Below are 18,877 nucleotides of genomic sequence, written 5' to 3' on the forward strand. Positions count from 1 at the left end.
AACATAGTTTAGTCGAAATCAAGAATAAATAATATTAAGGTTTTAAATAGAGAAAATTGTTCTGAGAACAGTGGAAGACATGTCGCTAGGACACATACTATTACTACACCCATCATTAGGGACACTTTTGTCGCGTATTAAAATTAAGATTGAACATAATGAGGATAAAGCTTTATTGGATTCTGGTAGCCAAATTTCAATCTTTATGTAAATGTTCATGTATTGAGAAGTGTAATATTAAATACCAAAGCGTTCATGTTAACTCAATAGTAAAACGCTGGCCTTCTAATCGTGACTTCGTTTCCCGTTTTGATCAAGCGGCGCTTGATCAAAACGGGAAACGAAGTCACGATTAGAAGGCCAGCGTTTTACTATTGAGTTAACATGAACGCTTCTGGTGAGTTCCTTCTCAATTTCTACTACCGAAATTTCCAAGACAATGTTATTCATATCCCTTGCATATAGTGTTGTTTTTTCTCCTTTTTCCTTTCTTATTCTACAATAGGTATCTGAAGAATGTTCACCGTTTTTCCTTTAATTGAAAATGTGTTTTTAGGTACGTAAATGACCAAAACAGTAAGTGTTAATATGTATATATAGTTTCGAAATACTGTATCATTAAGTACTTCGTTGAATGATACTTTTTCCTACACTTAATAACATTTCAACATGTCTTATTACATTTTAAAAGAATAAAGGCAATTTTTCCTTATTTCGAAGGTTGACTTGGTGGTCTCGAACCTAAAATCTTTAGTTTACTGTTTCCGAAGATACATGAAGTTGGACTTAGAAGATTTTTTTCCTCAAAAGTGCCAAAATCAATGCACTCGTTCTTTCTTCGAATAGGTGTACTTTCGAAAGATGTGTCTATCGGGACAATAGTTCCTCCTCGGAGAGTTTCGTCTGTGCTAAGACAAAGTAGCTCAATCAAACATATGTATCTCAGTTTCTCTCGTATTGTAACCCCAGGAATTCTCCGGTTCTTTGGAAGATACCCTTGGGCCGCCCGATACCACATCTGCTTTAGCAAGAATGCAATCTATGAGTGAAAATAATAAACATTCCCTTTATGTGGCTGTTTTTGTATTTGACAGAGAATTTTTCAGCTGTTTATAGCATGGAAAGAAAGCACTTCCACACCTATGCTGGTTTATACTATTTGTCTTATTTTGGTGTCTGGGAAGCATAGTTTCTCAGTAGCATAGTGTTTACGTCTGGTGCGTAGGGTCGTTGGTTCGTTACTCGGGCAAGTAAGTTTGTGGCAACCAACATCGTGTCTCTCGAACTATTCTCGTTTCCTCCCACATTATCTTTCTACTAATTTTCCATCCTTATTCCATAATCATCTGTCTACCTTAGCCGAAAGGGCATAATCCTGGAACGTTAAACTAAAAGATTTTTTCTCAAGTTTTAAGTGTTACGAATCCTGCTGTCGGTATGGTTTAGAAACACCCTTTATATCTAAATTTAACATTTCATTAAGATACATTATGATTTTTAGACGAGTGTATGTAGGGCCACAATTAGACCTTAAATCGACTCATTGAAATTATGATTCTGGAAAAGAGTGCTGAGAGTATTATAGACTGCGCAGATTACAATTAAATCAATACTGGAGGGAATAAATCTGACTGCACTCTGGAGAGCTAAATATTGAAGTTAAACTTTCATATTTTGGTCATATAATGAGGTGAGATAATTCATTAGAAAAATCATTGATAACGAGAAAAGCTTGTGAAGAAAGAATAAGGGGAAGGCAGAAGACCAGATAGGTTGATAGAATTGGAGAAGAAATGAAACTGAACATCGGAGAACTTAGAGAAATGGCACTGAACAGAAGCAAAAAATGGAATGAAATCTTTGAGTTTTAAGTCCCGCGGTTATGCCGGTTAGGCTAAAGGAGACGGTGATAATGAGTAATGAATGAAATGGTGGAATGAAGAAAGTGGGAGGAAACGGGAGAACCCCGAGAAAACCCACGCACACGGTGTTTGTCCACTACAAAGTTCACTTGGCAGGGGCTGGGATCGAACCCGGGACCCCAAGCACCAGAGGTGAACGCTCTACCACTGAGCCACCGCGGCCCCACTGAACAGAAGCAAATGGAGTTATGTTTCGTGGGGTCAAAGAGAGTCGGAAACTACTAAACGAATAATGAAGAAGAAAAAGGAGACCATGAAACATGTGCAGTTCCGCGTAACCTCACGGAGAAAAATGCATAATCCAGTCGGCATGTAAATGCTGTTTTTACCAGGTTACGCGCGTCACCACATTAAGTAATGTTGTTTCATCCGTAGTACGATCTACACCACCGTCCAGCGAAAATTTTGTATTATGGGACCACCATTTCAAATCTAGAATTAACGCCATACCCATTCCGACGGTGGTAACTTACGTATATAATGTTGTTACCACCTTCCTACGGCTGTCCCCTCTTGGTTCTTTCTAAATCTGTGACTCCCTACATTACAAGAGTAATAGTTTTTAACATGAAATCCATCATGTGAATAAAATTATCCAATCACAGCGAGTCTAGTTCGACATCGAGCTCCAGACTCGGCATGGTGTTCCCACCTGCTGTACTTTTATACATGAAATTACATTACTTAAGGAGCGCACCCGCGTAAATACGATGTATCCACACAGAAATCCTAGTCCTTTTTTTCTCAGTGCTCGAATTTGATCTTTTTACACGATCACTATACTCCTTTCTCTCATATCGTCGCTGGGATATAACAAAACGAGAGAGTGAAAACATTTATCAAAGGATCAAATTGAATAATGAGCACACCATTTAAATTTATTTCTGGCCGCAAGTTTATAAAATCCGTTTCAGCAACGAAGCTATATGATGTTCTGAACTTCTATACATTAACATGGAGCGGGAACCGATACATGCTAATCGTAGCTGTAAGGGAGCTGCATAAATATTTCAGTAGATGAATTAGCAATGGATTTATAATAATATCAATAAAAAATAATTCATTTATTTATGAAGCAGCAAACAGCATACAGAGCCACAGGTGTGCCCGGGCGGCAGGTACTGACAAATGCAAGACACATTCAGCACATGTTACCAAACCCATGAAGAATGTCACAAAATATATATGACAGGAGGCAAATTACACATACGACATATTAGCTGCACATTCAGTCGAAATCATAGAATCCGGCATACAATAAACTTAGAAATGATACATATTGGAATATTATGTAATTAATAAAAAAAGGGGGGAGATTTCAAGAAAAGCAATTTATACAATTAAACAAAACAGATATTTCCTTTTTTTAACATTTAAATATATTTTTCTTTTACAGATCAATTTTCACTGTAGAATGATTTTGAGATAGAATCAACACAAACATGATGACGAAGGTTAAAATACAACGAGTTGTGTATTTATTCACGCTGTTGGTAACTGTCACTTGTGGTAAGTAAATATATTGGTAAAATGAGGTTATTGTTCTTAAAATAAGCTTTTACTTAAAGTTGATTGCTTTATATTCGAACATTTTTGACTGGTACTCACTTTAAGTGCACCCCGCTATCACAGGTAATGTTCTATTGGATCCCCATCATTGTGGACTATTACACGGCATCACAGTTTCCATTATAGCAAGCTCTGGCGCAGGACAGGCATGTGAATTCTGTCCCACTCCTCCCTGCAAGGTTTCCATAGACCATCCAGGGTTCGCGGGCGGCGATGTTGAAGATGTCGTTTTAACAGTTCAAATGCGCAGAAATCCATTGGGCTGACTGCTGAGCTTTTCACAGGAATGTCTTCAAACGGAATAACATGAATTCCTAATTCCCCTGCCATTTCCCGATAAGAACGTAGTGATGTTCTGGCTGTATGACTCGAAGAATTGTTCATATCAATCATCATATGGTTGCGCCCATTCCATACAATTGTGGGATGTCTCTCTCCGATAGATAGGTGTCAGAATGAATTTTCAGAAGTGTCTTACATTCACCTTCACGCTTTGACCTCCTTGCGAATCATCAACTTAGATTCATATCCGAACAACCATAAAGCCACGGGGGAACTTTCCCTGCACTGTCGAACAAAGTTGCTGCGCCATGTGATCGTTCGAATGTGACCCCCAGGACCAGTGGCGGCGATTGGACGTTAAAAGTGGGGGGGGGGGGAAAGACATGATCCGAATATTTGTATATCAATGTTACGTTTCCTGGTTGTTTCTTACACTTTGTTTGAAGAAAGGTTGTATGTATAACTAATAGGATACTATTTTTTCAGTGAAAATACCGTATATCGTATTTCATATTTTATTAAGTAAATTGACAAGAGCTACACAAGTAGATACTAACCCTTTGTATTCTTAAGCAAGGAAGGTGCAACAACAGATTTGATTCCTTGCTCATGAACATCTTAAAATTATGTTTGGAAAATTGTGTGATTAGACTATTTAATAACAAACTTGAAAAACAAATAGGTGGAAAGGATAATATTAATCATAGTAATGAATAATGACATTTTAGACACTGTCAATTTTTGTGCAATTAAAGGATAACTTGTATTTTTTTTCCGAAATGTTCAATTGGTTTCAAAGCGGCTAACTAAGATATCGAGCCCTTGTAAGAAGGAATGAAAGTATGCTGGAATTGTTGCGCTCCTATAAGTTAACTTTTAGGCCATTTTCCATGGCAATTACAACGCAATTCCTGTAGCTTTCTTAGCTCCACCGGAAGACAAATAACCCATATGTACTAACGCAACGGCAAATAAATATAAATATATTATTGGTTTCTATGAACCAGTAATATACAAAAACTTTACATTTATAAATGAAACTACATATATATTTTAGAGGTCATTTCAAAAAGTTAAGGGGCAACTGCCCCGTCTTGCCCCCCTAATCGCCACCCATGCCCAGCACTGAGATGGGCATTTGATTCATCCATTGTGACAATTTTTTCCATTTGGTGCTTTTCATACAGTTTCTTGCAGTTCATTTTACGTTCGGCAATGTGACGCGGTAGCAAGTGGTATACACGGGCCTTTTGCACACACTTCAACCTGAGGCTTCTGCGGTATGTTTTGTTCACAGTTGACGGTGTGAGGTGGAGTTTGTGGCCCTTATCACGTTCAACCGGGGGATTTTCTTGGCGCGCCAGTCGACGGACCCCTATCAGCACTACGGATGTCACTTTGCTTGGAGCCCTTCTCCTGGTGGTTTTCGTGGGTGGATGTTTCGTAAGAGAAGCCTGTTGTGTGTAACGGGCCCCAATAGTTTTCGCAGTGGTTAACCCGGTTGTTAGCCCGTTCTCCCAACACTGTGTCACAATGCGTACGTACGAAAACTTAGCATCGAAAAGAGCTATTACGTAACCTTCCCAATACAGATTGATTTTCGGCGCCTTTTGACAAGACTCACTACCAACACTCACGTACCTACAAGGTTCGAAACAACACTATTCCCGCCAGCGAACCAATAGTTCAAGCATGATACACCAGGTGGCACCACCGAATTGGAAATGGTCGGATGAACACCGAACAACCTTATGTATTAGAAACTCCATTTCGATAACAACTTACAAGTAATTATGTTTTTAAAGATGAGAAATTTAGTACAACTAAAGCAACATTAGATGTACACATTTAATTTGTTAATATTAGGGTTAACAAAATAAATGTTTTATTGAGTGTTGAATCTGTTACGTAAACAATTCTCATTTAACTTTCTACTTTTATGTACTTTAGGCTAAGAGATACGGGTGAGGAATGAGACTTAATGATTATGACATAATTGGTGAAATGAGGATGTAAGAGGAAATGTGAGACTCCCGAGACACTCATGAACACGATGTTGTTCACCACAATCTCATATGGCTTGGAATCAAAATGGGACATTTTGCACCAAAAGTGAGCGCTCTTCACTGAATCCCCGAGTCTGTTATTGGTTTAAGTATAATTACTAACTTGTAAACAGAAACAAGGCTCAGCTTTTTCTGGAATGACTTACAACCCCGTATATTTAGTAATTCCCGAAATTTGCTGCTGATACGAAACCAAAATAGGCCTAGTACTGTATTATCTACAGTAACATATTTGAACATCAAATTAGGGGCCGCGGTGGCTCAGTGGTAGAGCGTTCACCTCTGGTGCTATGGGTCTCGGGTTCAAACCCTGCTCCCGCCAAGTGAACTTTGTGGTGGACAAACACCGTGTGCGTGGGTTTTCTCGGGGTTCTCCCGTTTCCTCCCACTTTATTCATTCCACCATTTCATTCATTACTCATTATCACCGTCTCCTTTAGCCTAACCGGCATAACCGTGGGACGTAAAACTCAAAATTTCATTTCATTTTTTGAACATCAAATTATTTAAAGGAAGTACATATTTCCTTGTTATCTCTTCTAAATTTTAGCGTTAGCCATAAGTAAAAATGTCCAGAGGATTTTATTAGAATAGACGAAGGGGAAATTCTCAATATATTAATGCACATAATAAGAGAATAAAAATTAGAAGATAGGCTACCTTATAAACATTATTATTACTTAAAACAAAGTTCCAAATACAGCTTTCTAAAGCCTGAAACAACAAATAGCACTGCATTTGCTGCCTTCGTATCCTTATTTGTAAATAGATAGTGATGACGCTGAACATGATCGCGCTTTGGTGCTTATTATTAAGACAAAGTTCTATTAATTATAAATATGCTTGTAATTATTTAAATAAAAACCACAAGTATTTATTTTATGCCAAACACGATCCTTATTATAAAAGAGAATTGTTTGAGTCTGTGAGTAACGCTAAGCTATACAAATAAAATAAATGTAAATGTAATGAGATTTCGGAGTCGCTGAGTTAAATAGTCACACCTCAAATGCTTTTTAGGGCCAATATCATCTCCCATCGGCCTTTTGAACCTATTCTTCCTATGCAAAGAATGACTTCTTAACTAGTTTACTTAAAACCACAATTTAACCATTCATCTTGTGCAGAGGAAAATTGAAAAACACCTCAACCACTAATTGATCACTAATGTACTAGTAAACTACGTAGACCGCAGGAGTTGAAGAAAGAACATCCCGACTATCAATTGGTACGGTCGCTCAGTGGTAGAGCACTTACTAGTGGTGCGAGATATTGCTGGTTCGACTCTAGATATTGTAAAGTTCTGTTCGTGCAGGTGTAGGTAGAGCATAGTTAGAGAAAATTACATTCCGGGATTGTTTTCTCCCACCACTAGATTTTATTACAAAATTGCACTATAATACAAAATAGATACAAATTCTCTAATGTTTGGCTTTAAGTAGGTGTTCCCTTCATCTGATGGTCTCGGGAAGGAATTCTCATGAAGAGAGAGGTAGGACACTCGCTGCTCCACTGCAAGCAGAGAGGGGCTAGTGGCCCGACAAAGCTCCACTGCAAGCTAGGTCGGGATATGTGGTAAGGTATCTCCCTATGCTGCACTGCAAGCAGAAAGGGAAGTAAAGGTTCTCACAAGGCTCCACTGCAAGCCAGGAGGAAAAGGAAGCCAAAAGCTCCACTGCAAGCCAGTAGGCTTTGGGCTTAGGTGAGACACTTCCTAGGCTTCACTGCAAGCCAAGAAAGGGGATTTGGCCAGCCTAGACTAATGTCTTTCCTTGGAATCCTCTCGGTTATATAGGTGCCCCAGGTGAAGTGGTATTGCTGTCGGTATCGCTTTTGTCTCCATCATCTGCACCTATAATAATCCGTTGAAGACACACATAGTTTATGTTTGTAAATAGAACCACATGTTGGATATTTGTAAACACAACCATGCGGGATATTTCAATATTGTTAGTTTGTGGTTGAAAACATTATGTCCTTGGATTTTCTTGGGATTCTGACGTTTACTTCCCTTTCTCATTGCACCCATTCTCTCATAATCATTAACTTTCATTAATCATCCGTCCTCTATTCTATAGAGCATAATTGTGGTACGTAAAACTACCAATTTTAATTCATCCTAACTCCGAGGCGAGAGTGCTTACTTCGTGTAATCTGATAGACATCAGTATATCGAATTGGTATATCGAATGTGAAGCTTTGAGAAAAGAGTGAATAGTGTAAAATTGCACCGATCATTAAGTACTAATGTAAATATACTTTAATTTCAGGTTAAACTTAGAGCAAGATAGAACATGGCACGATATCTATAACGTAATGAGGAAGAGATGTTTTTCCTTCGTTGTTAGAGATGTCATATTGAGGGCCGATTTGCTGCCTCATGCAAGAGTATCGTTTACCATCTTTTCTTCTTGAGAAGAACACACATCCAAAGCCACGATTTTAGTTACTTTTATCTAAACATAATGTTCTAATTACTGGAACAGTTTTAATGGTTTTACATTAATAATGCTACACTTGAAAACATAAAATAAAAACTTTTTTACACCATGCAGAAATACTCCAAGGGTGGAAAATAATATACCGTATAATACAATCCTCTTTCATATGCATTCACTCATTTTAGCCGTCATGTAGTAATAGGCACGGTTTGAGACTAGTAACCCTGCACTTGTAAACATAAACTAAGAGGTTAAATACACTGTGCAGAATTAGTTTTCGACGGAAATTTATATTAAATACAGTTTTCTTTCATATGCGCTCATTTTAACCGTAAAATTACCATTTGTATGATAACCTGTTTTCAATCTGCACAGTACAAGTTTCAGAAAACTTCACACAAACGAGAATAAGATGTATCCACTGACAGTTTTGTGTATACTATGGCTCAATGTGTATGCAGATGTGACGTGACATCATTGTAGAAACCACAGGCTACTGGCAATGGGAATTATGGCCTGTGCGGCATTCACGTCTACTTAACGTATCAATGTTCTAGCTTAGCCAGTTGCCAATCGACTCATAACTTTCTCAGATATACATGGATGAGCGCACGGAATTGCATCCAGATTTAAAAAAGTATGAAAAATGAAAATAAAAATGTATTAATTTTTGTTTTGGTGAGCATTTTTGTTGCAGAATGGAGTAATTGCATATAGTTTACTTGTAAGCCTAAAAATTACTATCCTAACGGTAGAATAAGAGTCAAATAACGAAATCGAAAAAAAAAAATTCCTACAACGTTGAAAGGTGAAGAACGAAACAAATGCTTGAACTTTCCCTAATATTTGAAGGGTGAGTTGTTTGTTCAGAAAGTGATTGAATTTTGAATTGTTTTATTGTAATAAAGTTTACCAAGTTTATTTGTGTCGCAAAGTTGATAAAAGAAAATGTGTGCAAGTTTCTGGAGGGATTTCTATTGACAATGGGCGTAGAAATTTTATTAAATGTGTTTTCTGATCATTATTTATACAACAGGAAAATCTGAATTATGAAAATGAGTAGGTAAAATTAAATGTATCCTTCATTCTAAAATTTAAATTTTGAGTCTGTACTTTCGTCTTTGTGCAACACCGAGATTTTGCATGACAGGACCTATTATTAAAGTGGGCTCTGAGTCACGACTGGGGGCTAGAATTTCATGCTGTTGGTGGGTGAGTAGGCTATAACGTGTGACAAGTTCTTACAGTAAGCCGTTCTCCACCAAACTATATCTCCGCCAACAGAGCCGGGTTAAATTACCATTCCATCTTTCCCGTCTATTAATGTAAAAGAAAGTAAAACAATGTGTGTGTGTTCATGCCTTTTTTACTTTATTTTTGTAGCGATTTCGTAACGATATTGATTGCGTGAAAACTATGAACTATCGAAATTATTTGCTTAAGGGTGTTATTCAGCAGCAAATTTAATACGTGGTCCAAATAATAATAATAATAATAATAATAATAATAATAATAATAATAATAATAATAATAATAATAATAATAATAATAATAATAATAATAATAATACTTGAATTCCCTTCGCACTGCAACCCCGAAACATGATAAATCGAAGACATACAATAGTATAAGTTTTGCAAAAACGCAGCCTTTATTTATGGTTACACAAGCAATTGGCTGCAGAAGTGGACTATTACTGTCCAATCATCTGTAGAGCTCTAAGGTTCTTTTGGTCCTTCTTTAATTCAGAAATATTTTAGGAAAAGCTTCTTCGTAGTTAATGGTTACGATAGGAGCCTTTAGTGCGGTAGACTTAGGTTAAATTTCCGGTGTGATATCGATCCCACGTTAAGCAGTAGAGTTCACGTCTCATACAGCGTAGATGCTGACATTGACGCAAAACTCCTATTTAAGAAACCAACTAATTCTCTGAGAACTAAAGTTCAATAATAATATACTCAACCATTATTTGCTCATTACTACAAATGTTTTTATTATTATTATGATTAACGCATTATCAACGTCAGTGGTAGCCCTAACTATTGAACCATTATACACCACTGACTATTATGTACCTAATGTTAATGCTCACTTCTTTTGTAAACACTTCCCGTTATTTATAACAAGTTATTTAACAATCCTTTGTTATGGTTTCTTTTTATTCACAGATGTGTATGACGTCACAACAATCGTTAGATTTAAAGATGTAGAAAACCTATTAAGAGACCAGGAAAGCAATGATATTGAAGATGGTGAGTATCCCTATAAATGTTACTTGTTTAAAAATGTAATAAGATACAGTATTTGTCCAATTTTATTCTAATTATAAAAAGCCTAATTTTTATTCCACCAAAAATATAAATGAGAAAAGACCCAAAGTCTCGTACAATTGTCACTTCGTTCGGCCAGGAAAAAAATAAAGATCTGAAACTATGCCAAGATCTATTGCAATCTGAAAGTAGAAAAATGAAATTTGCCTATGAAAAAATTTCGAGTCAGGTTTCTCCCCTTTACTTATAGTATTCGCGGCTTTTAAAATGTTACAAGTTTAATTCCGAACTGCCAACAAACTCTTGTGCCTTGTGCTTATGCATTCAGAAACACACATCTTGTTCGACTACGTGCTACTGCTGTCCAATTCAACTTCTCCCTCTCCTACTCCTTTCCTTGTCTAAATCAGTCTGTACTCTTTCCATTGAGACGGAAGAAACATGCATCATGTTTACAAGCTTTATAACTCTAAAACCGTCTCTTTCATTTGTTTGTTCTGAAATACCTTTTTTTTTTAAAGCTTGAATTAAAAATGTCACATGTTCCCATAGCTTCATAAACGCCTTTATTTGAATTCTTTCCTTTCTTCAAAGATTACGTATCACATCAAGCTAGAATGCAAATTGTCAATTACAGCATTGGGTTGTGTGTTTCCCAAAGTCTGCAATGCGGTCTCAGAGCTCTAAAAAGTACAGACAGAAGTGAGTGTTATTCAATGGTTTATTTATTCCCAGTAATTCGAAGCAAATGTTCCAGGGGCGTCTTTTGAGAAGGACGGGAGGGTGTAATTCTCCCATTCCTTAAGTTTGATAAACACATATTGTTAGATCAAATGATTAGTAATATACTGATATAAAAAGTGAAATTCTTATGTCGGCGGAGAATTCCCCAAACTCACAACAAAATCTAAATGACGCTGCTTTTAGCAAGACACCTATAGAGTTATGATAGCATTTTGCTAGAGTGCTTATATTTGATTTCAAGAATCAAACGTTTGATTCCAAACCATGTGTGTTCATAGTGCACGACATTGAGAGAGAGAGAGAGATTCAAATGTGGAAACAGAGGGGAAGATTTACATATGCAAGTTTAGAATTGGAGAAAATGATCGGACAGTATCCATATTGTGATGAAATTTGTGATTTTGTGAAACAGAAGAAGGAAAATTTCCGAACTGCAAGGAACACATCAGGCAGTTGTCGAATTAAGGTGGAGAACTCTTTTTAGAGCATTCGATGATTGGGAAGAGAGAGAAAGATCTTGAGATACGCTGAAAAAGAGTTTAAAAATCTTCAGCTTCTCAGACTGGTTTGGAACCACGAATCTCTTAGCTATAGAACCATGATTCTATCCATTCAGCCACGGAGAACTTTACGCAGTCATTCATATGCTTTTCCTTTAGCTACACGAACTTCCCCTTGTTCAGGAACACTTCTTAAGGCACTAAAAGTTTGGTACTACTGTGTTAGTTTTGTTATATTTGATTCAACCGTCTGATAAAATAGTACCAAATACTCAGACATAAATTACCTTTTGCGAAGCTCTAGTTGAAAATGAAACAAATCGTAGTAGAAATGTCAATATTTTGAAAAGAAAGAAGTATAGAAAACAATGGAAATGCACATAAGAGTGATACTTGGATGCGAACAGATAACTTTTAAAATGCGTGTTTACGTCATTATGTGTTAGATGAAAGGTTAATGTAAGGGACTTCTCTACGTCGATGGTCCTAGTATCAAATTCCGACTGTTCTTATTGCTTTTCTCTTAGCTACGTTCATATTGTGTATTCCAGAAGTTCAATTTTGAATTAAATGTAGTCGCAGCTAGTTTAAGCCGATTTTCAAATATGAGATTGTTATTACATTATTTTCTTTAAGTTGCCTACGTCACTGTATGCGGTGCTTAAAAGCAAGCGCAAGGAACGCAATTTGTGGTCAGGTATTTAAGAAATGAAAGAAAAAATAAAACAAATGAACAAACGAATGAAATAATAAAGTAAAATACCAGACGAGAAACAATAACGTTCTAAGACGTTCCTCACAAAATATGTGGAGAACGAAGGTTTTTCGATATCACTACGAGCAGTAGAAGCTGATGGCACAAAGTCATGGTATAAGCAATGCACTTCTAAAAAAAAATACATTTATTTTCGATTATTGGAAATACTTATTCATAAACTAGTTTATAAAGATAGAAGATCAATGAAAGATAATTCATTCAGATCTTGTAAAAAGTGGCTAATCCACGAAAGTTTTATTTTTACTATTACATATTGTATTTGTAATACAGTAAGTATAACATGGGAAATTAAGGGAAAAATGGGACTTTTTGTCCCTCTAGATGGGATTGTTATAGGGACAAATGTTTCAGGTTGACATCACTGATAAGAACTGAATCCACATGATTAAAAATACTTGTAGCCTCCTATTACTGTTTTTGCCCTGTAGAGATCCGTATTGAAATCGGAGATGTTAATATAAATTTACCACTTTCGGTTGTCATAAAGAAATAAAATTTGACATGAAACCTATTCTTGAGGTACTGAATCCATATTAAAGAGATCTACTTCTTGCCATCTATTTCCAGTTTTTCACTTTGTCGGTCAGCGTTTAAACCAAAAGTTATAGCTTTCGACTCCTTTCGATTTAAGAAAGGTAAACATAAATGTAATTTCGGATGCTCAATGCATATAGAAGACATTTCTCCATATCTCTTATAACTTTTGCTATTTGAAGATTAATATTAAAACTGTAGGTAATAATAAATTTCTATCACGTACAGTTCCAATAAAGGAATGAAGCTGGATATGAAACATTTTATTGCACTACAGAATCATATCAAGAAAACGGTTTCTAGCTATCAATTTGCGGTTTTCGCTAACAAATTTTCTGTAATATGTTACGATTATGTGTACGTGAATTGTTACACAAATTTCATAATTTATTATTTATTATTTATTAAAATAATTCATTATTTTTACATATACAATGCTTCAACTAACCAGGAAAGCCATCCAACTCCTCGACGAGTATCTCATTGCAACTTGCACAAGTGGAAGGACATATAGAAAGATAGAAATATGCTTAATCTTACAATTAACATCGTTGAACCGGAAGTAGAATGATCGTTCCCCCACAGCACCTGTAAGTTATGTGCTCTGGTCATACATGCTACAATGTGGTACATTGGAACCTGTTTTCTCACGAAGACAAATATTACGAACTCTAACTCAAGATGATAACAGTCGGTGTTGATTGGGATCTCTAGTACGTCATTGATGCTAATCGATGCCAAATGGAACACGATACGATACACTGATAGTAAGTTCCAAACGAACACATTTACCCGATGGAGAAATGGGACACCCTGAAACCACAACGCAAAAATTGCTTTCTACGGTTATTATTATTGTTCTTAGTACGATTATTATTATTATTATTATTATTATTATTATTATTATTATTATTATTATTATTAGTAGTAGTAGTAGTAGTAGTAGTACTAGTGGCAGTAGTATGATTAGTATGATTAATATGAGCAGTATGATGAGTAAAAATAATAATAACGAAAAAAAGACAACAAATGTATTGTTGGGCCCGTTCAATAACGAAGGACTTCGACCCGTCTTGAATGTTCTCTGACACTGCTATAAGGGAATTAGAATCCACAGATAGTGTTGTAAAAAAAGTTTTTTTTTCTGTGAAGTTTTTTTCAATAAAAAAACGTTCTTTTTCATGTTTTTTTTCAAATGTCTGTTTTTTTTCTGGCAACTATTATTTATTGATTTATGTTGCAGATTATTGAAATAATCAACAGAACTTGAGTCGAAGTCCTCGTAACTTACAAATCGTTTGTTTCTTTGTATTATCTGTCAGGAAAGTAAATGTACACCTATTTTTCGAATCTGGCATTCCTGCGCTCCATCCGTGGAGAGTATGAGAATTAAATCAATCAAATGTTTACTGAGGGGCAAAAAGAAAAGTTTAATCTGAATAAGACATTGTAGAGGAGCACAAGCTGTGAATACGAATAGTGCATAGTGTAAATAAAGGATGACACCGAAAGAGAAAACCAGAAACAACTGTAAAACTTAGAAAAAAGAGTAAAAATGGTCGAAGTGGGAACATAAAACACAAATACAACAAATACGCCGACAACTAAACGTTCACCACGCCATGATCTTGGTGTAGTGGTTAAGGTGCTGGCTTACAAATGAAAAGAACGCGAGTTCGAATCCCCATCAAGGACGTTTTTTAAAAATTTTGTTAATAACACATACAGCTCATGAGAGATGGTAAAAGAGGTCGTATTTAGTCTTTCGTAGCAATTATTATTGGTAATGTTTAATACTGATAATACTTTTGTCTTTGCGTATTGCTTTTATTCTCTTCTTAATTTTGAAAGAGAAGAATATCCGAACAAATGCCACCAAAATTCCTCATATTTTGAATGTAAACGCCATTTGCAATTAGTAAAGAATAAAAATTGAACATTCCGATGTAGCTGCAAAAGGTAAAAAGAAAAATATGGAAGTGGAGTGTTCGAATCCATACTCATGGTTATTAAAAATACAATTTCTACATGCTTTACACCTCCCGACCACGTTTCTACGTTAGCAATTAAGAGGTTTGTGTTTAGGTTAGGCTGGTCAATACGTTTTGCAAAGGGGCCCGGTTTAGCTCTGACGCACCACAGGTGCGAGCAGGGAGCAAAACACCTTTTCTCTCTCCCTCTGTGTGTCTATTTATCTATCTATCTGTATATACAGGGTGTCCGAGAAGTCCTTCCCTGATTACAGAAATTGATAACTCAGGCTAGAAATAAGATAGAAATATGAAACTGGTGTTGAATTGTTTACAAACTATAAAAGTTTTTGTCTGTGTTAGATTTGTTCTGTTTTACCAAGTCTCAATTTTTTTGTGTTAGGTTTGTAGTACGTAAGTAAGAAGCCCAAGAAGCCATGCCAACCAACCAGGAGAAGGCACAGTGTGTCCTGTGGTACCATGAGACACGATCACCAACCACGGTGCAGAGACAGTTCCAGACAACATTTGGGAGGACTCCACCTGATGTCAAGAGCATTAAAGCCTGGTATGAGAAGTTCAAGAACACAGGGTCGGTTGCTGACCTTCCGAGGTCTGGTCGACCAAGAACCTCAGCAGACAACATTTTGGCCTCCACGCTCTCCTGACATAACCCCATTAGACTTCTTTTTATGGGGATATGTCAAGGATGAGGTCTACCGAACACGTGTACCAGATCTTGAAACCCTGCAGCAACGAATAACCACAGTCGTTGCATCGATCCCTCCAGTGATTTTGGCTAATGTGTGGATGGAAATTGAATATCGCCTAGATGTGCTACGTGCCACCAAGGGTGCTCATGTGGAAGTGTACTGATGTGACCAAAACTTTTATAGTTTGTAAACAATTCAACACCAGTTTCATATTTCTATCTTATTTCTAGCCTGAGTTATCAATTTCTGTAATCAGGGAAGGACTTCTCGGACACCCTGTATATATATATATAACGCTATTTGTGAATGCCATAACCACCCTAATTTTCAGCGGGTTGAGACGAAACTTGGCACAAACATTAATTGTTGAAATATCTTGATGAGTTCGTTAACCAGAATAATCAGATGAAAATGTTCAAAATGGCGGCCCTTCAAACTATTAAAAACTTCCAAGGGAACCAAATTTCGCCCATAAATAGGTATTCAGAAAGTTTGAATAACTTTTCCTCTTTTACTGAGATATTTGTGTGCAGGGACTTATTGAAATATTGGACCCGATTAATCGCATAAAGAAGGTTCACGCTCTTTCGCTACGGTCAGACTTTTTTTTTTTTTTTTTGCAGGAGGGAGTTATTTTCGTATCGGGACAAGATGATTGTTAGTGATGATATGAAATTACACATTGAAAGTGAAGTAACTTGTGAAACGTGTTATTTGAAAGAATAAATAATAAATGTGCTTTCCCCTAACACAGAAGACTGTAAATCATGCATTTCGAGTTCGGGAGCGTGAATGCCGAGGAGTGTTATTTGATTTGCTTTTTAGTAACTCATTGCATTGCAAATAAAGGTAGGCAACATTAGTGGTAAGTAAAATATTATTATTATTATTATTATTATTAATAATAATAATAATAATAATAATAATAATAATAATAATAATGATAATAGGTGTTGTTTGTGGCAAGACAATATCTTCCTCAATTCTTCTTCAAACGTAATAATTGTAACGCCATATCTCCCTTACAAACAGAATATTAGCAATTTATATCGAGAGAACGGGATATTGTAGAGTGATGGGAGCAACGTTGGACAGTATGCACTCATAGTAATCAGGAAAATAAGCGATTTCAATGCAAAATGAACGAAGAGTCATTGTCATGGGTAGTCATGGAGCCACGGCAGAGCCCTCTTTAGGCAAAATGTCGATAACTTATATCGAGAGAACAGGAGGTGATAGTGAGATGGGACCAACGTTCTGCCGTGTCATGACAAAATGCTGTAACTTTGGCGGAGCAGTTTTGCGAAAATGAGCCGTAAAGTTTTCATCCGAAAATGTGATCTGTATCGTGTAGAAGAAGAGTAACTGGGCAATAATGGTCAACGAATCAATTTTCACCAAATTTAATCACGCAACATGCATTTACGTAACATTACATGTAATCACGTGTTTCCAAAGTCAAGATACACTGGTTCTACACGATACAGATCACATTTTCAGATGAAAACTTTACGGCTCCTTTTCGCAAAACTGCTCCGCCAAAGTTACAGCATTTTATCACAACACGGCAGCGTTGGACACTGTGGACCCATAAGGCGCATCGAAATTAGTGGAGGGGGAGCGCCAGCCAGCCTTACTTATTTCCACATAATAATATAAAATTATATTGTCGAAATACACACACGAGTTAGCTATTAATATTTGATATTATTATTATTATTATTATTATTATTATTATTATTATTATTATTATCGACAGCGTCTTTTCATTACGTGTGCATGTTTGACATGAAGCCAAAGAGAAAATACATCATTCGTAGAAAGAATAAGAATAGTCAGTTACTTTAACTGTGAACGACAGCGAAAAATACGAAAAGAGTGATTAGCTGTAGCGAAAAGAAACAATACTTTCTCTCAAATGGATAAAAAACCAAGCCGAGATAGATTCGAACTCGAATGGACGGCGTGAAAAGTCAGTGCTTTGTCCACTTTTTTTAACTGACTCACCGAACGTGTTTCAGTAACTTACTTATTGCTAATTTTACTTGCTTCACTCGTTTAACTTGCTTTTTCTAATAACTTATAACGACAGAGACACGAACACAGAAACATAAGGAACAGTTAAAAATCATAGATGCTCTCCCGCCGGGAATCGAACCCGGGACACCAGACACCAAAGTCGCACGCGCTAGCCACTAGACCAGAGGGGAGGGCACTGCTCACTCTCTGTGTCGTTAGGGATTACGACCACTGTATAGCCAGCTATCACTTCTGTGGGGTGTATACTATGATCACAAGCTTCTTCTTTGCTGGAAGAGTTAAACCTACATTCTATGTAATACATGAGGTATTTAGACCTACATGCTCTTCATATAATGTAATAAAAGGGTCATGCTGGGAATAAGAAAAAGAACATTCCTTGGACAAAACGGAAACTATTGGCATCAGAAATATTTATCTACGAGGCATGCGCAGAAACATAATTCAGAATAGTTACTGTTTAGTTCAGTAAGCGAAGAAAGGGGTATAAAAAGCAAATATGTCGCGTCAACGAGATCGACCGGAGTTGACAGAGGCGGAAGCAGATGTGTATTAATACAACAACTTGGTTAAATTGATAATTGGTTCTTTATTCTGTAGTAGATCGTATCACAACTTTACGGGAGAGCAGAGAAAGACTTACTAACGCTGTCATATAGTAAGCTTTAGTAACACGATCATATAGACACAAATGAATGTAACTGTGAGTACTACAACTTGGATTTAACGAAAACCGTTTAGATATTCAGTGGTTTGCAGGGTTGTATAAGACACAAAAAGATAAGACACAATACAATTCTTCACACCTCAGCTTCCAGTAACTAGATACATGCAATTTCTGGTTAGATACTGAAACTGCTGTCGGATTTTAATACATGACGTATTGCAGGATACAAAATGCTTTGCATTACTTGTTTGTTAGTAGACAGCTACTAGCTTAGTGTTCTGAAAAGTTGTGTATAAACTACGGATAGCCAATTCCGGAATTATTACTTTCCGGACTCCCGAAGGTAAAACCGGAATAATTTTGGAATAATTCCGGAATTCG

At 36.5% G+C, this 18,877-nt stretch overlaps 1 protein-coding gene across 1 annotated transcript in view; it reads left to right on the forward strand.

Moving 5' to 3' along the window:
* The window catches only part of LOC145673196 (uncharacterized), a 401,214-nt gene that overhangs the window by 42,642 nt on the left and 339,695 nt on the right, over nucleotides 1-18,877 (forward strand). The window contains exons 2-3 of the mRNA XM_081742667.1: nucleotides 3,319-3,431; nucleotides 10,449-10,532. Coding sequence (XP_081598793.1) covers nucleotides 3,365-3,431; nucleotides 10,449-10,532 — 151 coding nt within the window. The 5' untranslated portion in view covers nucleotides 3,319-3,364. The remainder of the gene's footprint in view (nucleotides 1-3,318; nucleotides 3,432-10,448; nucleotides 10,533-18,877) is intronic.

Source organism: Thermobia domestica, chromosome 16, assembly GCF_964235325.1.
Source record: "Thermobia domestica chromosome 16, izTheDome1.hap1.1, whole genome shotgun sequence".
Lineage (NCBI taxonomy): Eukaryota > Metazoa > Arthropoda > Insecta > Zygentoma > Lepismatidae > Thermobia > Thermobia domestica.